Source organism: Melanostigma gelatinosum (assembly GCF_949748355.1).
Source record: "Melanostigma gelatinosum genome assembly, chromosome: 3".
NCBI lineage: Eukaryota > Metazoa > Chordata > Actinopteri > Perciformes > Zoarcidae > Melanostigma > Melanostigma gelatinosum.
In genome coordinates, this window is record NC_136636.1 from 5859736 (window position 1) to 5882409 (window position 22674).

Sequence of the window (22674 nt, forward strand, 5' to 3'; positions counted from 1 at the left end):
GTTTCCTCCCACGGTCCTTTAAATTGCCCATACGTGTGAAATTGTGTTGCAAATGTGTATGTTCAGCCATGTTTAAACTCTGTAATAGACTGGAGAACTGTCACCTAATGCATGCTGGGAGCAGCTCAACAAGTCCTTGTATGTGGTGCATCTTGGGATGCTGGTGTACAAATCTTGCAGTCTAGAAGAGTTAATCGATCATCAATCCATCTGTAACACTATTGTTACTTATAATAATATTGTTATGAACCATAAATTTGCATGACTGCTGCCTGTTGGTAAGAACTCCACCTGTTGAAAGAGCTTGTGCTGGCTGCACTTCAAACATGATTTAGTTTTTGACAAACCTATAGTGTGTTTCTTTTACTTTTTTGTCCTAATTGCTTTTGCTATTTGTGTATTGTTTCCTTTTACTCTTTTTTTTCTCTTCCTCTGTCTTGTAAAGCAATTTGACTGTGTTATAAACGTTCTCCATACATTTGTTTTTATTAAAAAGACGTTTATATTTCAACAATGTAATCTCTATGTATGTATGTATGTATGTATGTGTGTGTGCGGGTTGAGGTGAGGTGAGCTCCATCAAAAATGTTCTCGACTAGTTTATTAAAAATAGCTACTAAAACATCCACCCAGACTTTTAAACCGACTCGCTCTCTGATTGGCCGGCTGGCGGTCACGTGTCGCAGTGCAGTCAGTCGCCGTGCCGTGCCTCGAGCCAGCGCTGAGTGGAGCCTGTCTGCCAACAGCTTCAGCAGCGGCTCTATCTGGAACCTACTACACTAACTGACAATTAAAAAGGAGGCACCCGTTTTCTTCTTATTTCCGAGGACTGTTCTTCCCACCATGGGCGACAAGAAGAGCCCTACCAGGTAACGCGACCGCCCGCGTTTTTAATGTTGTTTCGTGCGTTATTTTGTGGAGCTCGATATTCGGATGCGTCTCCCTCTCAACACCACACACACACTCGCTCTCTCACACACACACACACACACACACACACACGGAGGGATTGTTTCTCCCTTCTTTTTTCAGTCGGGTATGCACACAGCTAGCTAGAATAGTGCAGTCACTATGGCGGCTTCTCGCTCCCCTTTACAACCAACACAGTCACTTAAACAAGACAAAGGGATTTTTTTCGGACGAGACGCCTGGCATTCTCCGAAACGCTCTTCCGTCTCCACACAGCCTTTCGGAGGGTCAATGTCGAAATTGACATTGTTTGATATTGCTTTTGTTAGCCGACAATGCTAAGCCCCGATGTCGAGGAAGGATTTTTTATTTATTTAGCCCTGCTAGCCTAGCTGGCGACATAAAAACGGACGGTTGGCGGGGAGCTTCTTTATTAACCGAAGAGCTTCTACTTTACCGGGTCTCGAACCCAAAAATATTAAAATGACAACCCCCCCTCCCCCCCACCAAATGATTTAACGTTAGCGCTGCACACTCACTAGCTCGTGCATTTAAATACACAACGTGTTCCAACGTCTGTCACACAATCTCTCCTTTTGATTCGTTGAAATGTGTTAAAAAATAAATTAAAAAATAAATTAAAAAAGACTAACTTGGCCTTAACATTTTGTCAGGCCAAAAAGACAAGCCAAACAGACCGCCGACGACGGGTACTGGGACTGTAGCGTCTGCACCTTCAGGAACACCGCCGAGGCTTTCAAATGCAGCATCTGCGATGTGAGGAAGGGCACATCCACCAGGTAACGTAGCTCTCTCTCTCTCTCTCTCTCTCTCTTATTTATATATATATATCTCGTCTGAGGGTCTCGTTTACCCCCCCCCCCCCCCCCCTTGCTCGGCTGGCTGTAGCATCGCAATTTAAGCTGGATGTCCACTTTGATCGACAGCCTCATTTGTCTGCGACTTGTTGATGGACAATCTCAGCAAAAACACCTCTGGATTATCCGTAGTTTCTCTCGTTTTATGCGACTATCATTGCATTTTCTTTGACATGTATTCGTGTAGGTAGGCTGGTTGCCTCACTAGCCAGGGGGGGGGGGGGAGAGGAGGAGGAGGAGAGGGACCATACTTCATGATGGCTACACTGCATCAACAGCGAAAGAGCTGCTTTATTTTTTTTTGGAGTGAAACAAGGTGAATGCACTTCACCTACCTGTAGGATTGCAGAGGTTATGTTCGTGCTCTTGACATAAAGTCAGCATTATTGTGCATGTGGGAAACTGAGATGAAATCGCTGTATGACTTGATGTCATGACGGGATTCCCTTTTTTTCGGTTTTGTGTACACTTCCTTCCCCCTGATCGGGGGAAATGTTTTTGATGAGAAGTATCTCGGGTTGTTTACTTGCGTCATTACTTGCACGATGACATGAAGAGACAGATGAGTCATTTGTGGGTTTGATGACAAGTCCCCTGCACTCTAACCTTTCCAGCTGTGGTTTTACAATGAGTGGCTCGACTGACACCGCCGGCGAACCGCAAAACCGGGGAAGAACACAGACGCTTGGTTTACTGAAAATCCCCCCCCCCCCAAAAAAAGATTGAGCTGGCTCTTAATTGTCTGGCTCCCCTCCCCCTACGATCTTTTCCCGAGCTGCGCGTAGCTTAAGACCACAGCTGACTGGGTGCAGGCTGAGCAGGAAGCTAGGGACGAGCATGTCGTAGCCATCCTGCCACTGTGCTTTGGCAACAGCCCAGTTTGCCTCGATTTGGTAAATGACGTCGCAGGAGTGGCTGTCACACATTCCTGTTTGATGTGAGTGGCTAACCTTTTGATGAATGCATTTGTGTAGTTGTGGGGCTTGCCTCTTATTTTAATGAGTACTAATTAGCCGTCTTTTCTTTGCCGTTTGATGTATAGCATGGGACGCAGCGACGTGCTCTCAGCTCAATGATTCACACTTACGGCTAGGTGTGGATGCTTGCCTTGCTGCTTTTTATCTGACGCTGTACTTTGGATGTACTTTCACGCAACAGTGTTCACTAATTACAGAGGCCCTCGCATGCTGGTAGGTGTCGAAACACCCCTTCTCTCAAAGTTGAAGTTTGATTTGTGTTTACTACAAGATAGGGTGGACTTAGATAGGTATTGATCGGTGCAGTCAGCATGGCGTGATTGTGTTTAAGCGTCTTTTTTTTTGAAAGTGCTTGTTGTGAATGACTGGAAGTGACCTCTTTTCACCCACTCCTTCCACAGTCCCCCAAATATAGCTCTCTTTTCCCCGCTTCCCGGGACAATGGTCAGTCTGTGTTGACGGTATTTAAACGTAGTGAGGAGAGGATGTACGTCAGCGGACGTTTTTTGCACGCGCCTCTGCCCGTTCCTGGAGAGGCGTTGTTGGTACAACAGGTGGCAGGCGGCGGCGCGCTCGATGGCTGCAGGGCGAGTCGTGGAGCGTCTCGCCTGCCCGTCCTACGAGAAATTCCAGATCAGATGAATAGTTCCCACTCCCTTGAGCTTGATACGGCCGTCCCTCACCGTGTGCAATGAGTCATTGAGACACCAGCTGTTTTCTACAGGTGCCGATGGAGGATACACAATTAACGTGAGCGACAGTGAGTGAGTGACTTACACTCCACAGAGGCTTGAACTTGTCCCCCCCCCCCCCCCCCCTGCAAGCTAGGTAACTGTAGGGCAATGGAGGCAAGAATGTGTGTTAACGAGGGGCAAAACTCTGGCTGCGGCATCAGCATGCAGAGAGAGGCCCCATCTAACGAACCCTTTGACCCAGTCCAGCTCGGTGATGTAACATTATACCCAAATAGGTTAAATCTAGCCGCCGCCACTCTTGACTCTTAAACAAGAAAGCGCTCTGCTTTTCGCACCCGACCTCACCGCTAATCTACAAGTCCGAGTAGCCCAAGTGTTTCAGAGTCTGCATTCAGGGCCCGCTTTCTTTTGGTAATTGGAGATGGGGGCTCACATTAGCATCCCCATGCTATCATATTTAAATCTTTCTGGCATCTGAAGCCGACCGCTGTGTTCCCCCCCCCCCATCAGCCCCCGGGGCCCGGGGAGGAAACTATTAGGAGCCCTCTAAAGTTGATTGATGGAGGGGATCAGAGGAAGTCTTGAGGTACCTCAGTCTTTGACTGCCGTGCTGTAATCTGTGCGCAGGTTCTCTGCTGTCAACCATTTCAAGCTTCCGTCTGTGCTTCATGTAAAACAGAACAAGTGGGTTTCTCTCACTGGTTCGCAACATTCGTCGCTCTGACTAAATTCAATAAAACCAGTTTGAATGGTCCACAATTCATCTGAAGCTCAGACTGCAGAAGTGGACCTGAACCATAAGGTGGACCTGACCATAGCATATACCGTACTTTTCGGACCATAGAGCGCACCGGTATATAGGCCGCACCAACAGATTTTTAAAAGGGGGAAAAAAAAGTGTACATAGATAAGCCGCACTGGCCGATAAGCCGCAGGTGTCCCCGTTGAACAGCAAGATGCTTTTAACAGTACTAAAGTTGTCTTCTTCTATGAACATCATAACATGTCGCAAGCTTCTAAGCTAATTTTAACATTACGGCCAATGGGGAAATGCTAACCGCGATTAGCATTAGCGAATATAGTGAATATAATATATATTTGTACATCTTTTCATGCAGACATACTTACAGACTAAGGTCTCTCAAGGCTACCAAACTGAAGAAGTAAAACGAAGCAGCGTGTCTTCTCATTAGAATCTAAAAGCAACGAGGCAATAACTTGTTGCTCGTAGCTCATCTTGGTTTGCAATATAACTCTGCTGTCCGGAGTCTGCATTTGGGTCCTTGAACACACCACATCATGTACCGGTACCTTCATGGCTGAATAACAACGAATGGCTGAGATAAAGCAGACTATCATCATACCAGCCATTGTAAACATAATTATACATGAACTAAGATCATATCTGGAAGATTTGCCACAATTGTGAAAAAGCTGATCTCCTCATGCAGCGTGTCGACGTTGCTCATAGCTCTGAATAGCATTTACGGCTAACTGGCTTGGCCAGTTGCTGCTAGCACAACAGCGATTCAGAGCTATGAGCAACAACAGTTACCGGTATTGCCTCATTGCTTTTCGTTTGGTAGCCGTGAGAGACCTTAGTCTGTAATGCAAGTATGTCTGCATGAAAAGATGTACAAGATGTACATATTATATATTCGCTAATGCTAATCGCGGTTGGCATTTCCCCATTGGCCGTAATGTTAAAATTAGCTTAGAAGCTAGCGAATCGGACATGTACTGTTAAAAGCATCTTGCTGTTCAAACTTTTTTGTTAACAGTCCTAGTGAGAGGTCGGTCAAAGGTACTTCATCCATATTGTAGCGACCCTGTCAGTAACAGCTGGTAGCAGAGGGGTTGCTGGTAGCAACTGTTCTGTGTCGGTAGCTAGTAAATGTTGTGTTAGACCGGAACCGGAAGTTGCGGTTGTTGTGGCAGAGAAAAGCTACGGAAAAATCTGTATATAAAGCGCACCGGACTATAAGCCGACGCCTCAAAGCGTGGGGTAAAAAGTAGCGGCTTATAGTCCGAAAAGTACGGTACTGTATATACAGCAGTGGGAGGTACAGGAGTTCATTCATAGGTGTTGCATATAAGGCCAATAAATTCTCTTTAAGCCACTTGATCCTTCGTACAGTCTTGTAATATTATAGTTACCACGCAGCGAAAATGGTTTAAGGATCTAATCTGAATTTTTGTCAGGTGATCTCAATAGTTGGAGTCCAGACGACTCAGCAAAACGAAGCCTGAGCTCAATCAAATGACGCATGACATTTTATTTTGGCACTTATTCATTTCTACTCTGTCACCAGGCTGTCTCTGTGGGTTTACACTAGCCAGCTTTTATTTGTACTCGGATAGCAAGGCAGGCCTCACTGTAAGTGATTAAAAGTCTCTTTTTTTTTATTCACCTGTAGCTTGTGTAGACTGACCTGTGAGTAAATGTACAAATATTGTCACAAGTATGAAGAATTTTAAGGTGACGGTAAGCTTCCGTGACTCAACCATAAGCAGTGTCTGTAGATGTTAATGTGTTTTGCATTAAGTCTGTGGCTTTATGATTCGGCCATATGGGAAACGTATAAATCCACAGATTATGAAAGTCAGAAACCAGGATTGATGAACAGAATCAGAACGGATACCCGACCCTGAAGCCACGAGTTACTGGTGTGGCAAAAAAAAAGTAAAAGTGCTTCTCTTTCTTTTGTGTAAGTGTTGAGGCTGCACAATTATTGGGAAATGATTGCAGTGTGTGTGTGTGTGTGTGTGTGTGCGTGCACGCTCCTTTTTTGTCTTTTACAATGATGGAATAGAGCCATTATAATCCGTGGATTCTACCACTGTCACATTAAGGCAAATTGTCCAGGATAATGGAATTACATAAGAGGGACATGCCGGCGCTCAATTTATATCTGCCCCCCCCCCCCCCCCCCCCACACAGCAGCCCCCGCTCAGAGGAAACAGCTTTTTGCTTATCCGGCATTATCAGCATCTGCACTAAAGCCCTGAGCGCGAGCGGGTAGCCCTAATCTTTACATGTTAATTGCCGGATTTAAAAGTTCTTAATTACTTCATGGGATTTGGCAGTGTGTGAGTGATTAAATACAGCAGCCAATTTGGCAATTTGACAAAAAACTGAGAAATGTTGAGAGCTGCTGAATCGCGGGCTCCTCCTCTCCGCACAAAAAAAAGAAGAAGAAGAGAGATGAGGCAAATGAGTGCGACGGCGAGGGAGTGAGGAGTCTGCGTAAAAATACAGACAGAGGTATATGAGGACAAGGAGTGAGGGAGTAAGTGTGGAGCTAGCTGAGGAGGGAAGACAAAGAGAGGACACAGGGAGAAACAGAGCGGTGGAGGGACAGAGAGTCTGGACATTTATATATGTGTGTGTGTGTGTTGAAGGGGGGGGGGGTGTATGGATCGCTGCAAGGGGGATGTGCTCAGTCAGCCAAGAGTCTCCAGGGGCTAAAGCACATCATTACCCAGGGAGGGAGAGCGATAGTCTGGGCAGCCTCTTCTGTTTCTACCAGCAACACCACCGTCCATGCAGCACCGCTCCGACATGTGTGGACATTACGGACATTTAGTGGTGAAGATTGGTTCAGAGCCGGATGGTTTGATCCCGGCTGCCTGAGCGTTACGGAGAAGCCGCGCACCAGAAATCCAAAATATTTCGGTAGATCTGAATCTTGGCTACAGCAGTTTCAGTGGCTTTGTGTTTGACTTCCTCACTTGATATTTGCATTTGCTCGCTTGATGTTGTGTAGAAGACGAGATTTCGGCTGTGAAGGTGCGACGTCCCCTTTGGCGGTTTCTGCACATTGCAAAGCAGGCGCTGTTTACGCTAAAGCAAACGGGCAAGAGGATGACGGGGACTACTGGGTTCTACTTGACAGATAACTCACGCACACCAGAGGCAAACTGCGGGTGAAGAGAGGTGAAGACGACCTACTTAAGAAGCCAGCCGGATTTTAGGCCGGGGCGGTGCGACGGGAGGCGAATAATGCACAGGGAGAGAAAGTGAAGGAGACAAAAGAGAGTGATGGAGTGGAAAACAAATGATATGATACGGAGCAATGTGACACAGTGCTGCTGATGGAAGGAGCTCAGACGTGCTTAGTGTCAGCCTGCCCAACGCTAGGCAGTTCATAGCCCCATAGAGTCAGTGTGAAGATGAATTGTCTTTTAAACATGAGCAGACTTAGGTTGTTGTTGTTGTTGGTAGAGTTGTGCAAACTTCAGAGAAGCAGCTTGCCGGGAGAATAGCTGGTCCACCTTAAAGGTCAGCCCACCTTAAGTGAACCTGAACCGGAGTTTCAAGTACTCTCTCTCTCTTTCTCTCTCTGGCTCGCACTGCAATCCACTGGCAGACACCCTGACAGAGTGTGGCCAGACGGACACGCAGCTGACAACCTCGCTGCTAAGCTCGCGGTTAATTTATTCTGCGGAGATCTGCTGGGGAAAGTGGCCGCAATGCGTCCACTCCGAGGCACGCAACATCGTGGTTTGTTATTCTCCGGTAGGGGTGAACCGGGGACAGTTGCCTGTTTGGCGCAAACACTGCAGCTGGCTGTAATTGATGGATTCACCCTGTTTGTGCATCGCTTATCGTTGCAGCTCGGCCGCTTGTGAGGCAACCATCGTGTCGGTTATGATCGACATTTAGACTCAGACGTTTTCTTCTTTTAACTCATAGATCTCCTTTTCGTCTTGCACGTGTCTTATCTCTTTCAAGCGCACCCAAACTCAGACTCCTGTAGCCCGTCAGGAGCAGCAGAAAATCAGACTCCCACCAGTCGGCACAAGGCTTACATTTGCCCTAGAAAAGTAGAGAAATCTCTGAGAGATTTCTTTGAATGTCTCCCTTTGCTGTCCAATAATGTCTGGAGAAACTAAATGTCAGTGTTGAGCTCTTTTACTGTTTTTTTAAGAAAAGCTGTGGGGTTGCAGCTGCCTTCTGAGAGCCTGCTGTGTGCACACAGCACCTGATTGAAATATGATGGTTTGAATCCACATAACCCCCCCCCCCCCCCCCCACACACACACACACACACACGGAGCAGAGGGGGTGACGGTAACATTAAGCCCTCAAAAGTCCTGACTGGAAGGGACTCGTGGAGGGACGAATGGTTAATGCCTCTGGTGGGTAGTGGGGATGAACCGGGAAGCGCTGTAGCCTCGGGCTGCTCTTCAGGTTCTGTCCTCGTTCAACCTCCACACACACACTTACTCACACAGATCACTCACAGATGGCTGGAGGTGACAACACTGCTCCAGTCACCTCCGGCTCAGACTGATCAAGAACGTCCTCACAGGGGAACACAAGTCCCGCCGTCCAGCGGCATTCCTATTTGTCGTTTTGTCCATTTATCGTCCCCATGAATACAGGAATAGGTTTGTTCCCGTTCACTGACGAGGGTGCATTTCTAAAAAAAAATAGATGATGTGTAAGATAGTTGTCTCATCTCAAGATGGTGCTGTAGTTGGCCCGTATGGATTCTCCCCACGTTAACTGCCGATTAATTACACAGTAAAGTGTGTAATAAATGTTTACTGCTGATCGTTATTTGCCAATTTTCAGTTGAAACATGAGAGATATGGAGATTGACATTAATGCTTTCTTGGCAGCATTGGAGCAACGGCTACAGTACGGAGGTTGCATAGAGTTACGCTATGATTTAGAGCTTTGTGATCCTTTTCCCTCCCATTGATGAACGCGCACTGTCAGATTCAGGTATTTACTGCGATTATTCCTGGAAAAATAATTAGTTGACTAGCAGATAATTAATCATCATTAATCAAGGAAAAAAATGTATTTTCTGGTTCCAACTGTTTTATTTCCAACAGTAATTTGAATATCTCGTATTTTATCTCGTCTTTTAGAACAAATTTGACATTTTTGACTGTTTCTGACGATGTTTCTGCGTTTTTGACTCATCGGCTAACCGAGAACATGATTGACAGATGAATTGATACCGCCAAGCACAATCGGACAAATTTAAATAGCTTTTGTCTGACCAACTGTTCAGAGCCTCATTATTATTATTATTATTATTATTATTATTATTATTATTATTATTATTATTATTATTATTATTATTATTATTATTATTATTGGAGACCAAGAAAGCTAAATTTGTGAAACCCGAAGCATTAAAATTTAGTTGAAACAATGACTTAAACTAGAAAAAGCATTTCCTGCTGAAAATGCGTTGGAATGCTGAAAACTGAAATTAATCGCAAAAACATTGCTGAAAATAGATATCCAATTCAAAAACAAATTGCAAAAAGCTTAATTATTTAAAGTTTAAAGATTACAAATATGAAAAGTCATATCACACCTCTCCTGAAAGAGCTGAACATTTTGAACAGTTTCTGTGGCTTAAAAAAATTCATCAGTGGTGATATTTGTAGTAGTATAAGTTGTAGTAGAAGTTTTTCGTGGAAGTATTAGTAGTAGTGATATTTGTAGTAGCAATAGAAGTTGTAGTTGTAGTAGAAGTATTATTAGTACCGTACTTTTCGGACTATAAGCCGCTACTTTTTACCCCACACTTTGAGGCGTCGGCTTATAGTCCATCATCACCAACGGGTTCTGAAAGGCTGGGATACTATGAGATTAAGGGGACAGCGCAATGAGGAGGACAACACAAGCTCAAGGGCGGATTTGCCCGGTTCATGATGTGGTGTGTTCAAGGACCCAAATGCAGACTAGTTTTTTCCAGTTTTTTTTTTTCCAGTTTTTTTTTCCAGTTCTACAAAACTTGTTCTGTGCAGCAAGTGTTGACACAGACGAGTGCGTGTAGATGATCTGTTGCATGGTTCTCATAGGGAGGCGATCAAACCAAAGCCCCGTGGACGTGTCGCATGCTGGATGTGTGTGTGTGTGTGTGTGTGTGTGTGTGTGTGTGTGTGTGTGTGTGTGTGTGTGTGTGTGTGTGTGTGTGTGTGTGTGTGTGTGTGTGTGTGTGTGTGTGTGTGTGTGTGTGTGTGTGTGTGTGTGTGTGTGTGTGTGTGTGTGTGTGTGTGTGTGTGTGTGTGGAGGGGGGGTGGGTGGGTGGTAAACCAGGTCACCGCCGAATGCCACATATGAATGGAGGACTCATGTTTGTGAACAACTTTGCACATCATTGAGGACATGGAGCCCATGTTGGTGCTGCGTGGATGCGGCTATTCTCAAAGTCTGAATGAGAGAGTGGGTGGCGTTGAATAGTCTGAGCTCTTCAGTGGGCTGTCTGGTCGAAGAATACCGTTCTCTCTCTCCCTCTCTCTCCCTCTTCGCTCAGCTGTCTGCCATCGCATTCACTCGGCCTGGCAGGAAATAATTGCTTGTCCTCCACACAGCACTTCAAATAAAAGAGCTGTGTTAATGAGGGCTTTCCTGCGCCTCCCTCTCTCTGTCTCTCTCTCTCTCTCTCTCTCTCTGTGTCTATATATCACACTCTCCATCGCTCGCTCACTCTTCATTGCTCTCTGTCTGAAGTGCCCGGACTCATTGTTTTTTTTGGGTTTCTCTCGAAGGAGTTTCCTCTGCAGCCACAGTTTGTTTGTTTTTGCCCTTGGCTCGCTGTGTCTGCTGCCGGCCAACGAGGAGCACCGGCTGAGCAGAGGTGTGTCCGTCACTGGGCTGGTTCTGGCTGAGCGGAGCGGTCTAACTACGGGTGTCAGTCTGACTGAATTAGGAGCTTTTACGCGTGATGATAGTTATTTCAAGGCATCCCGTGGAGGGAGTCGTCGTCTCCCCCCCCCCCCCCCCCCCCTACTCCTCCCTCCCCCAGACGGTGGAATTTAGGGCCAAGCATGGGAGGAGCTGTCAATCATGGCCTATTGTTGTGCGAGGGGGGGTAATAAGCTGTAAGCCCTCACAGTGGGAAATGATTCGACAGCAGGCTTTGCACACTTGACACTCTCGCTCACACACTCACACGCTGAATCCCCAGGAATATATTGGCAGCAGTGGGAGGTTGGAGCGATCTCTGCAATTTGGCCCCTGGAGTTCACTGCTGGTCCTGCTCCCGGGATCCTTTCCAGGGCCTCTTGTGAAACATAAATGTTTCGCATTTGCTTTGGATGTTTGCGAAATAATACGGTTCAGCTGTGGAGTAAATTTCTGCAGTGTTGTTGTTAAATTAGTGCAGTCTATGCTCGACGGATTATAATTAAACGTCATCATTTTTGAATATGGAGGTTTTTTTCCAGCTGTTCAGGGCCACACACGCACGCACACACACCTGGTGTCAAGCAGAATCTGCAGCCATGTTAATGAGCCGCGGAGTGTGGCGATGTGTGGTCGGTGAATAAATAATGGGGCAAAGAGAGCGGCGGCTCTATCATGCCAGCAGCAGCTCATGGCTGACTTACAGCTGGCACTGAATCACTGCTTAACTACCGGGGCTGCTTCTGCCGCCGCCGCTGCCGCTGACACAAATCTCGGACTCTGACCGGGGCTTCATCTCCGCAACAGGCAAAAGAGGCGTGGAGCTTATCGGTCAATCAATCGCCCCTTCACCGCCTCCTTGGCTAACAGCTCTCACTGCCAAATAAAATAATTTCTCATCGTGCTGGATGCTGTGTGCGTTCACAATCTGTTTACTCGCGGACGAGGCTTAGAGAGACATCTGTGAGCACATTTTGTTATTGTGGAATTGCGCACTAGAATGCCTCCCCAAAACCTGAATTCTTTGTCACACTTTCTCAGTGGCGTGTTGGTTTATTTCCCACCACATGTTGACCCCAGATCACTAATCCAGAGGTACTTGAAGGACCCACAAGGTTGCCGATGGGGTGAGGTGTATTTTGTACAGAGAAATCAAAGGCTCAGAAGTGTATTTGTAATTGAAAATTGGCGAGGAGGTGCAATGCCGTAAACTCCTAATTATCACTTCCTAATTAACTGGTTATCAACTTAATCACCGAAGCATTCAAAGTCGTCGTTACTTATTTAGTACTATGAATAGGAGCTCCAGTACTCGACACGTTGGTTCAACAGATGAAACTGGAATTTCTGCATTCCAAAATGATCTGTAGTATCGTGACGAACACGCATTTGTTTGCCTCACAAATTACAGCAATTAAATGTGTCACTCCGCCCGTTGCCTCCACACTTGAGTGCCGAGCATTACATGCGTAAGCGCATCAAAGCAGTTGCTGAGAAAATGCACAATAGTTTTGACGTAAAAAAAAAAAGAAACAGGTTATTTTTGTCCGAATTTTCAACCAAGGTGGCAGCCAACATTACAAAGGCCTTTGAGTAAGATAGGCGGGAAAAAACCCTGGAAGTAATTGCTTTAATTCGCTTTAATTCGCTTTAATTCTCACCCACTGGAGGACACCAGAGGGTGCCTAACAACATGCCGGCAGGTAGAGAGAGCCCCGGGCTTCAGGGAACCGAGGCACCTAATGGATACTGGATCAGCGGCCCCGGGGCCTCCTCGGCACTCATCACAGCTGGCGTATTGATTGAGTGCAGCGCAAGCATAATGACACGGTGCTCTATTATGCCCCGATTGATCGGCTGCACGCCCTCCTCAAGGAAAAGCCCTCTCTGTGTGTAGCAGGCCGCTGCAGGGGGAGACTTAATGAGCTTGATGGGGGAAAAAAAAGTTGCAAAAGAATTGGATTGTCCGATTTGGCTACCAAGACACTGAAACTGAGTGTAGTGTCGGTGGTGAAAGACGAGAGCAACTGGACTGGCAATATATGATGTTGCCAAATTGAACCACTGAGGCTAACCACTTCAGCAGCTGTCTGAAAACCACTCCACATCAAGCCACTGAAATCAGAGGCCGTCAGCGCCTGACACATTATTGAGCTGCTTGTGTTTTTGCCACATGCGTTTGCTGTTTCACCAAACGCAAAGCCAAGAACATTTGTTTTCCCTGCGAGAGCTTGTGTTGTTTTTGTCAGCGGTAGCTGTTTATCTGGTCTGATGCTGACAAGAGTTTCTACAGTTTCCCTGCTAGACCGCGGGTCTCCCAAAGCAGTCCTGAGGATCAAGGGACCCCGTGTCTCCTCTGCAGGGACAGAACAAAAACTCCTGCCAGGACTAGAATTTGGAAGGTCGGGTATACACGGCTAGCTAGCACAACTTGTCGTGTTCCGCTTGGAAAAGGCCTCCAGAGCGGCCGGCGAGCCGCGCCAGGCAGTTCTGTTTGCTCGCTAAGCTTTTCAACTGCGTGTGTGTGTGTGTGTGTGTGTGTGTGTGTGTGTGTGTGTGTGTGTGTGTGTGTGTGTGTGTGTGTGTGTGTGTGTGTGTGTGTGTGTGTGTGTGTGTGTGTGTGTGTGTGTGTGTGTGTGTGTGTGTGTGTGTGTGTGTGTGTGTGTGAGCGTATACTTGTGGTTTACCTGTGATTATCCATGCTGCTGGCTGCAGTTTGGTCTCAGCCGAGTCGAAGTCTCATCCCCCCCCCCCCCCCCCCCCCAGATGCTGCCAGCTGGTGTCCATTATGCTGCAGGTGTGCGTGTTGGCTCAGGCAGTCTGACTTGGGCTTTGCCTCACACATTGTAGGCCCTGCTCGTCTGCACAGCTGATGGAGCAAGGTGCTGCTGCATGCACGTTTGTTACAGCAGTGCTTTCGGAAAAAGGATGGTTTCAAGTGTAGCGCCTCTTTCGAGGAATCCGAAGGAATGTTTGAGTAGAAGACTAAAAGGGGTCAGTCGTGCTGTGGCTGCTGATGAGCTCAGTGAGCGGAGCAGCTCCACCGTGTCGAACTGAATCTGTCTGTGACAAATGGGGCCAACCCTGCGGTAATCAGATTAGAGGACCTAAGCGACGTGCTGCAAATGTCCCACCTTGTGATCCTGTGCCTTCATTTTATTACAGCCGCGAGCTAATGAGATTAGCCCTCAAAAACAGAGCCGCTCCAACCCACCTCTGCAGCAGCCCGTGTCCCTTAGGTTCAGTCGCCTCTCTCTGTCAGCCAGAGTGTGGCTGCGTTGGTGCGTAGCCAGCGAGTCGGCTACGACGAGGCTAATCCATCTTTGTGCCTTTGGATCCCCTCCACAGGAAACCCAGGATCAACTCCCAGCTGGTCGCCCAGCAGGTGGCTCAGCAGTACCCGATGCCTCCGCCGCCCAAGAAGGAGCGGCGGGAGAGGAGCGAGCGCACGGACAAGGAGCGCCCGGACGGAGAGGGCGAGCGCGCCAACGGAGAGGGACGCCCGGAGCTCGAGCGTCCGGAGCTCGAACGCCCGGAGGTCGAGCGTCCGGAGCTGGTGAGGCCAGAGGGAGACCCTCCTGAGAAGGAGAAGAGCGACACCAAACAACAGCCAATCACAGACAAGCCCAACAGAGAGAAGGACATCGTCCCAGCCGTCACGAGGAAGCCCAGCATCAAAAAGACCAGGTCAGTGTACACGTCGAGTCCTCACTTGTGTCTCTGGATGTCCTCTGTGCTGGTATTATCCTCACCGCTGTCGTATCTGTCTCCCTCCCCCCAGACCCAAATCAGACAACCACCAGAGCCCGCCCAGCGACAAACACAGCATACAGTCTGGCAAATCAGCAACCAAGACCAACAAGAACTCTCACATTTCCAGGTGTGTAGCACTCTCGCTGTACTCCGTTTGTCACAACACATGGTTTCACATCGTTGACTACACGGCACTTCTCTTTTCAGTCACGCAGCACTCGGCTGGTGGGAAAACCTCAAATGATTCACAAATGATCTTTTACACTAAACACCCACACTCACTTTATACACACTCGTTCTGACGGTTCATGTGTCACCCGGCGAATCGAGCAATTTAGTGTAACCGCCTCCGCGGCGCTGGCAGCCTCCCCCTCGCTGTTGCCGAGACATCACACATCGCGGTTTGCCATGTTCTGTTTCGTTAACGTCTGTGTCTGTTGCCCCCGCAGGCCCAAGCTGAAGAACATCGACCGGAGCACCGCCCAGCAGCTGGCGATCACCGTAGGGAACGTGACGGTGATCATAACAGACTTTAAGGAGAAGACACGCTCCTCCTCCACGTCCTCGTCCACCATCACGTCCAGCGCGGGCTCCGAACAGCAGCACCAGAGCTCCGGCTCCGAGAGCATGGACAAGGGCTCGTCGCGGGCATCCACGCCCAAAGGGGATCTCTCTGTGGGGCACGACGAGTCGTTCTGAGGTCCCGTCCCCCCTTTTTTTCCCCTCCCGCCCTCGACCCACCGCTCCACCGCCTCCCCCCCCAACACACACACACACGCGCACGTTTCTGGACACTATGGATCCAGTATGGGGAGAGATGTCTCCTTTCCCATCGGTGCCCCGCCTCCATTCCATGAACGAGGAGCCGGATGTCTGAGAGCAACAGTGCAGTGGGTCTGCCGGGCAACTCCCCCTCGTGGTTACAACCCGTGGTGCAGGTGAGGAGAGGAATAACGCCCCCATACACCCCCCCTCCCCGCGGTAGCATCCAGACACTTGTATGTATTGTTTTATATCTCTATGTGGATGTGAGGCCAAGTCGACCTTTGTTTTTGTTTTGGTAAAGAAGAGTTCTCCGCTGGGCACAATAACCACCATCATTTCAGTAACTTTAAACTATTATTACCCTTATTTATTACCTGTTGCACCTGTATACATTGATATTCTCCTCTTTTCTTTTTATGTTGAAGCTTTGCTGTGTAGCCCCGCCGACCGATCATTCCTTCAGTGTTTTTCTTACAGTACGAAGATGACGGGACAAGACTCGAGTCCCCCACACACACACACACACACGCACACACACACACACACACACACACACACACACACACACACACACTGGTGCTAGATACACTGTGAAGCGTTTTTTTTTGCAGATCTGGGATTGCCCTTTCACTCGATGTGACAGAGTGCTGATGAATCAAATTCTCATTCACTTTTCTCGATTACGCTGTCTCACTCTGAACACTCCGTCGGGTCCGTCTCGGTCTGCGCAGGTCAAGCTTCAGACACCTGACTTTTTCAACTAGACTGTCTATGATTTCGTATGCTATAGCAGATCTCTTATACAGTATATTATCTCCTTAACTGTACAGTGTAGGCTGTTGTGTAAAACACTAAAAGCTGTTGATATTTTCTGCATTCCGTACTTTTCCGTATTTTCTGGCTAAAGGCAGAGCTGTTCCTCTCTGAGTTTTGTTCCTGTGGTCACGCGCAGTTCCTCTTTGGTAAAACCATATCGAACTGTGAAACAGACCCGCTGTGTCGAGCCGTTGTGAATCGGTTTCATCGTTTCGTTCGAAGACCACTTTGAGTCTTCGTGCTCTCGACCTGACGTCCCAGAAAGAGTGCGAAGACGTGAACACAATGTGCAAAGATTGACAATTCAGTTGACTTTTCATTTTATTTGTTTAAGTTAATTTAAGACTCCTGTCTTTGAAGGCAAAAAAAAAGACTATTGCAGTCGTGAACACTTCAATTTCTACAACGGCTTATTTAAAGGTTTGAATTCACTTCCACCTTAGCTGACACTAGACCAACTTCATTTCCTTTTAACTGTATGAAATTGTACAAAGAATAAATGTGTATATGATATCTTAGTTTTATTTATTGAAGGACCAAAGGAATTTCATAATGACATGATACATAGACGGATAAATAACAATTTGAATTGCAATTATCTAATGTGTGAGATGAATAACAGTTTAAATAAAGACTAATATAATCCATATAAATGGTGTTCTTCTTGTCCACTTGTCTCTGTGCGCGGCGAAATCAGGGGCCGTGAGTCGGAGGACAACTTAGCGGCTGTGTTGGGGGGGGGGGGGGGGGGTTTGGTAGCGGAGAAGAGGTCTGGGTCTGCTGGGTCCAAGTCCTTGGCCCCAGTAAGCCCAGTCTCCACTCTGCTGGACCAACACGGTGCCTGTAGCTCCACGAACAGAGGCTCCAACCTGCCAATCAAGTCCCAGAGCAACTAAAACCAGTGTTTTCTGGGATCTGAGGGGCGAGATTTGATCCGTGTCGACCAAAAGTGATAATCATGTGTGTAGGTCTAAGAGATGTGTTCATGACTTGTTTTTTGTTTTTCCTGCTCTTCTAGAAGCTATGTGGTTAATATGTAATTATGTACTTTATTGCATACAAATATGGAATCAGTGTTCAAAGTGAGGAAAATGTGAATAGAACAAAACGAAACAAAACAGTGAGTATGTCGGGAGTCAGAGGGGGAAAATGTTTTGTCCAATTTTTACTGAGAAAACTGAAACCGGAACGAACCTGCTCTGTAATCTGTTAGACATCTTTTCACCTGCCTTATCTGCCACCACGTCCACTTGACCGAGTGCTCCGACAGAGAAGGGTTCATTGTTAAATTATTGACACATGGCCATTTGCTGAGTATATGACGTATTGCTTGTAAATAGGATTTTAAAAACACTATGAATGATGGCATCGGAGCTGAAGTCGTCTTTTTTCGTTTTACTGTTTTTCTTTTTCCGCGCAAGCAGTTCTGTTCTTGTGCGACCAGTAACCTTATTTTACTGTGTAAAGATGGTTACATTTTTTAGCTTTGTTTGTCAGAGACCCAAATATAGAAGGCTTGTTTACTGACTGTATAACCTTAACCGTGAATTTCCAATTAAGTGTATTATACAAACTCCTTTCTTGCTATAACCATGTCTTGTACAATGCTTTTAAAGTTATTGCTCGGTTTAAAAACAGACAAGAAACGGACAAAAAAAAGAGAAAAGTAAGTTTTAGGGACAGTACAATAATCCATTCTTTGTTTAATGCAGTTATTTTTGTTTGTTTTTCAACTTATAGCTGATGTGTCATTGTTTCCCCTTGTGAAATGGTCACATTATGTTCCTGCTGTGGAAATGTACGCAGCATTTTCAGCAGATCACGGCTCCTTGTCTAGCTTACAATGTTAAAAATAATACATGTTTCTGGCATGTGCACGACTTTGCGCTTATAGGCTAACCTGATCATCCCCCCCCCCCCCCCCCCCCCCCTTCGCTTTCAAATAGAAATGTCTATTTATGAATTTTGCTTGTAGTTTTTCACAAATAAAATTGTTAAAGTTATCTTATTTCCTGGCTGCTTTGTGTCTTTCCTTGATTTGCGCTACTCGACCGTGTGTATTTACGGAAGCGTTTAACTTCGGATCTTCGGCTGCGTTCATGAGCCGTCAGATAACGGGAAGTGTTATGGATGTGAGGCGGCAGACTATTGATCGAGATGTCCCGGGGAGAGGAAGCCTCTGCAGTTCAGTGACACATGACACGAGGGGGCTCTCGTATTGACAAACTGCTTTCAATCGTGTGTCCCTCCAGAGGCCCGTCAGCAGCAGCCCCCACCCCCCCCCCCCAACGCTCCGACCAATGGCTGCGTTCCATTCAGTGATCCATTCATCTCAGCTTCATCTGTTAAGAGTATTTTTTTTGGAGTTTGGAATTTTTTTGGGATATTTCAAAATAAGGGATTTTGATGAATGATTGGACTTTTCTTAGAATAAGTAATAAATCATAATACAAAATAAATACAAGTATTAGTACTTCTATCTATGTGTTGAAAGCCAGTTGAATTGCTTTGAGAGTTTGATTTGTGTACAGTGTTCCTTGTTGCTTTTTGAAAACCTTTTTAACTTGACTCCTCTCATTCTCTCCCATTTTCCCATTCTCTGCTCCATCCTTCATCTCATCACCCCTTCATCCCTCACCCTTAATCTCCTCTTCCCTTCATCCCTCTCTATTCTCTTCCTCACTTCATTTGCCACTCTTCATCCCTTCATCCCCTTGTTCCTTAATCATTCTCCCGTCATCCCTCTACCCTCTTCCCTTCATCCCTCAACCTTCATTCCCTCATTCCTTCATCCCCTCCTCCCTTCATATGTATGTATGTCTGAACTTTCTGCTCCTTATCTAATCTGATTCTTTCCCACCAGTGTGCTGTGTGAAACCATTCCGACCTTATTAAAATCCAGAGTTATGGCCGAATCACTGGATGCTAATTATGCCCTGTGAGCTAACACTCGACTGGGGAAGAGCACGTTCCATAATTCTGGCATCGTTAAACATTGAACAAGCAGAGAATAATGTACTGTTTATGCACTTCGTTATGGACAGTCGTCCTCTTTATACATTGCAAGATAAAGATCATGAGTAGAAATGTATTTCTTTTTTTAAAAGTACATTCTGAGTGAGCTACTTATTGCTTCTACTCAACTCGTACATGCACTTGAGTAAAATATCAAGGATATTTTGGTATTCCGTGCACCTCCGGGCTCCACGTCCCCAGGTGTCCTCGATACTTCACCTGTGCCTGCTCCAGGGCCGCCAGGGAGGGAGCACAGAATCTCCCCCTGGAGGGATAAATGAAGTACATCGTAAAAAGAAAATTGCTTTCAGGTCACTACCCAAGTATAGCAAGGGCAAAAAGCCCAACATAGAAGGTGGCTTTCAAGACATAAAATGAAACGGCCGTTTGATGTGATGGAGTAGAAGATGGAACAAGTTGGCATTTGCTTTGATGGTGCCATTATGGTGTTTGTTCATAAGGTTTCTCAAAGTCCATATGCATCCAAACCGCAGGATGTCAGTTATCAATAATGTATGAAAGAATTATGAGGAGGCCCGAACCGCCACACTGTGACCAGATCCACATGTTCGAGGAAATGGTTAGAACATCTGCAGATAAGAAACCGCCACTTTTATGAGAAGAGGAAATCAAGAGGCTCGATGCGGAGCGCTGGCAATGTGTGAAGCAGAAGGTGAAGCGAGCCATGTTTCCTTTCAAACCACAGATTCCGGGATGTTCGAGGCCGCGGCTGAGTGCTTCGGAAGACAGGCGGGTCTAAACAGCTGCGTGTGTTGTGTTTTACCATTGAGCCGTAGTCATCAAGCGGCAGATTCAAGTGAGTCATTAAATCCAGTTCTCCTTCACGACACTGCTCCGTCTGTACAGGATCAAGTTGATCTGGCAGAAAATGACAAAAAAAAATCATGTTATGCAAGTTTTCCTTTGTGCTTCAGTGAGGGGAATCACACGCTTTGAATTATACATGAGTAGCTTGGGTTGATGCTTTTCTTTTTACTGTGCAGGCTGGTGCCAAGTCGACGATGAGAGTCAAAGAAACACGGCTTGAAACATTTTCTTACTGTTTTTCTGTTCTACACAAGAATATCAAAATCGCCCACTCAGCACATATGCCATATATGTCATATGAGGTTCAACTGACAAAGTTCCACTGATACCCTGTTCAGCCTACACTGGGTTTCAAAAGGCATCTTGGGCAATTGGATCACAAGTGGAGAGTAGGGGTGCGACACATCACAAAACTCACAGTTCGGCTCGTATCACAGTTTTGAGTTACGCGTCGGATCAGTAGACAAAAACAAATGTAAATATAACTTTTAGAGATTTTTTTTGTTATGGACGCCAGAATATTTCTTTCACCACCGATCAGAAAACTAATGTCAACCGCCCCAAAGTCCGTTAGAAATTGTAAGTGTTATCCTTTTACTTTGTTACAGTCATCTATAGTAGTTATTTGCACAAATAGACACAATTCAAATGATCTGTGGGCAAGAAAGAAATGTGTTTTGATTTCTTCTTCTCCTTCTTCTTCTTTTGATTTCCGGCAGAATCACATTTGGTCTTTGCAAAAGGCGATGACGTAGGCGCTCATTTGCATAAAGAGCTGGGAAGTGGAATCCGTTGACATGGGGAGACGCATTCTAATGCCACCGGTAAACAGACGCACCTCGAGCTGCCCACTCCTGATCTGATCACTTATTAAGACGCATGTTATTGTCGGGTATGAAGAGGGCCTGACTCCCCGAGCTGTTGCTGTTGTGGCCATTTATCAGGTTGCTCTTTTTTGGATGTAACTTAATGTTTATGATAATGTGCAGCCGGAACAAGCAGCTCAGTTTGTGTGAAGCATGTATACTCTGTAAAACCTTTGGCTTGTTGTTAGACCTCCGAACCAGTCGTGGGCGGCACCACAGTTGTCACCATCTTCCAAAACCTACCAGACTGCCTGGATGGCTGGGTCATTTTCCCAAAGCTGAGAGGCATCGTACACGTCTGCGGTCCACCTCCTCCTTGGAGAACTCTTCCTGCTGTTGTTGGAATTGATTTCTTTCAGCAGGCAGCACCAGTGAACCCGGTTCTCTGGAGCAACGGACTGTTTCAACAACACCTGTCAAGGAACAGAAAATATGTTGTTTGTAGGCTGCGACAGATTCGATTTTAAACGTAACAAATTCTGTGATGAAGGCAGCGAGCCAATCAGAGGCGCACTGTGTGGGTCTTTTTCAAACAAACTACTGTAAATAACAGCTTGCTCAAGTGCCAATTGCTGTGAAAGTGCCATTTGGCATCCGGATGAGCGGCTCCTTCAACATTTCCAAAACACCTCTCTGGCACACTTATTGCTAAAATACTGTTGGTTAAGCCACCAATGGTGGCATGCGTGTCTAAGGCTGCCTTTGCCAGTATTTTGGGGAGTGAATGATAAAGCTTTGTACCGTACATCGTGGTCACATCCTGTGTTTCCACCTTGGAAATCAGACCTGTATTTTGGTTCAGACCTCCCACAGAAGATATCAAAAGAAACCAACTAGCTTAACTCACACCCTGACAGTCAATGCGGACCAGCAGTGATCTAATAAGCCTGTGTGCCACAAAGATGAATTCCTCTTGTATTTTGATCAATATGATAGATCCGTCTTCCAGCAAGTATCGTAGTAGCCAGGCTGTTTTTTTCATATTGAACTCGATGTTCTGAACACTCATGAGAGCAGGAAACAGTTCATATGAAAAGCAAACTGTGAAACCCCAGCAGTCCTTATTTAACCTTTGCAGCCGTAAACAACGGAGAGAACCGCTTATTCGGCGCCTATCAATCAATATGACATCGACCTCCACTCGGAGGGAATGAATTTGTCTTTGCCAACAGTGCTGTGTAATTGCGGCTGAGCGCTGATGATATCTCGTTCCGGAGTCGCGTATTAATGGCCAGACATCAGACTAAAAGAGCTCCGCGCCGTATTCCTATTGACGTGATGATGATAAAGCCGATGAAGATGTCTCAATCAGACTCCGTGTCACACCCGCAGCCCACTGCGGGAGCTCAGGCGCGAGCTGTGGGAGCTCACAGAAGTCCACGGGGAAGCTCCACGATTACTCACCACATGAGTGAGCGCCGTCGCAGCGAACATGTTGATTAATGTGGGTTTCTGCGGGGAAGTCAGACGGATTTTTAACACTGCACTCCCCCCCACACCCCCCCCCCCTCCCCC

General features: G+C 46.6%; 1 protein-coding gene across 2 annotated transcripts; it reads left to right on the forward strand.

Annotated features, from left to right (window-relative positions):
* The first annotated feature begins 740 nt into the window (after positions 1 to 740).
* Positions 741 to 18350, forward strand: rybpb (RING1 and YY1 binding protein b). 2 transcript variants are annotated; one of them, XR_013773142.1, is made up of 6 exons: positions 741 to 869; positions 1584 to 1709; positions 14465 to 14803; positions 14898 to 14996; positions 15319 to 15807; positions 16060 to 18350. XR_013773142.1 is itself a non-coding variant. In XM_079297088.1 (5 exons), the coding sequence occupies exons 1-5, from the start codon at positions 844 to 846 to the stop codon at positions 15566 to 15568; spliced, it is 840 nt and encodes a 279-aa protein (XP_079153214.1). In that variant the 5' UTR covers positions 741 to 843; the 3' UTR covers positions 15569 to 18350. The 2 variants fall into 2 exon arrangements, 1 of the variants encoding a protein (XP_079153214.1); XM_079297088.1 differs by having other exon boundaries at positions 15319 to 18350.
* The last annotated feature ends 4324 nt before the right edge of the window (positions 18351 to 22674 follow it).

Bases quoted from the DNA above. Each gene is read 5' to 3' on its own strand.
- rybpb (XM_079297088.1), top strand. From the start codon at position 844: ATGGGCGACAAGAAGAGCCCTACCAG. The intron at 870-1,583 runs GTAACGCGACCG...ACATTTTGTCAG, and splicing joins GACAAGAAGAGCCCTACCAG to GCCAAAAAGACAAGCCAAAC. The intron at 14,997-15,318 runs GTGTGTAGCACT...TTGCCCCCGCAG, and splicing joins AAGAACTCTCACATTTCCAG to GCCCAAGCTGAAGAACATCG.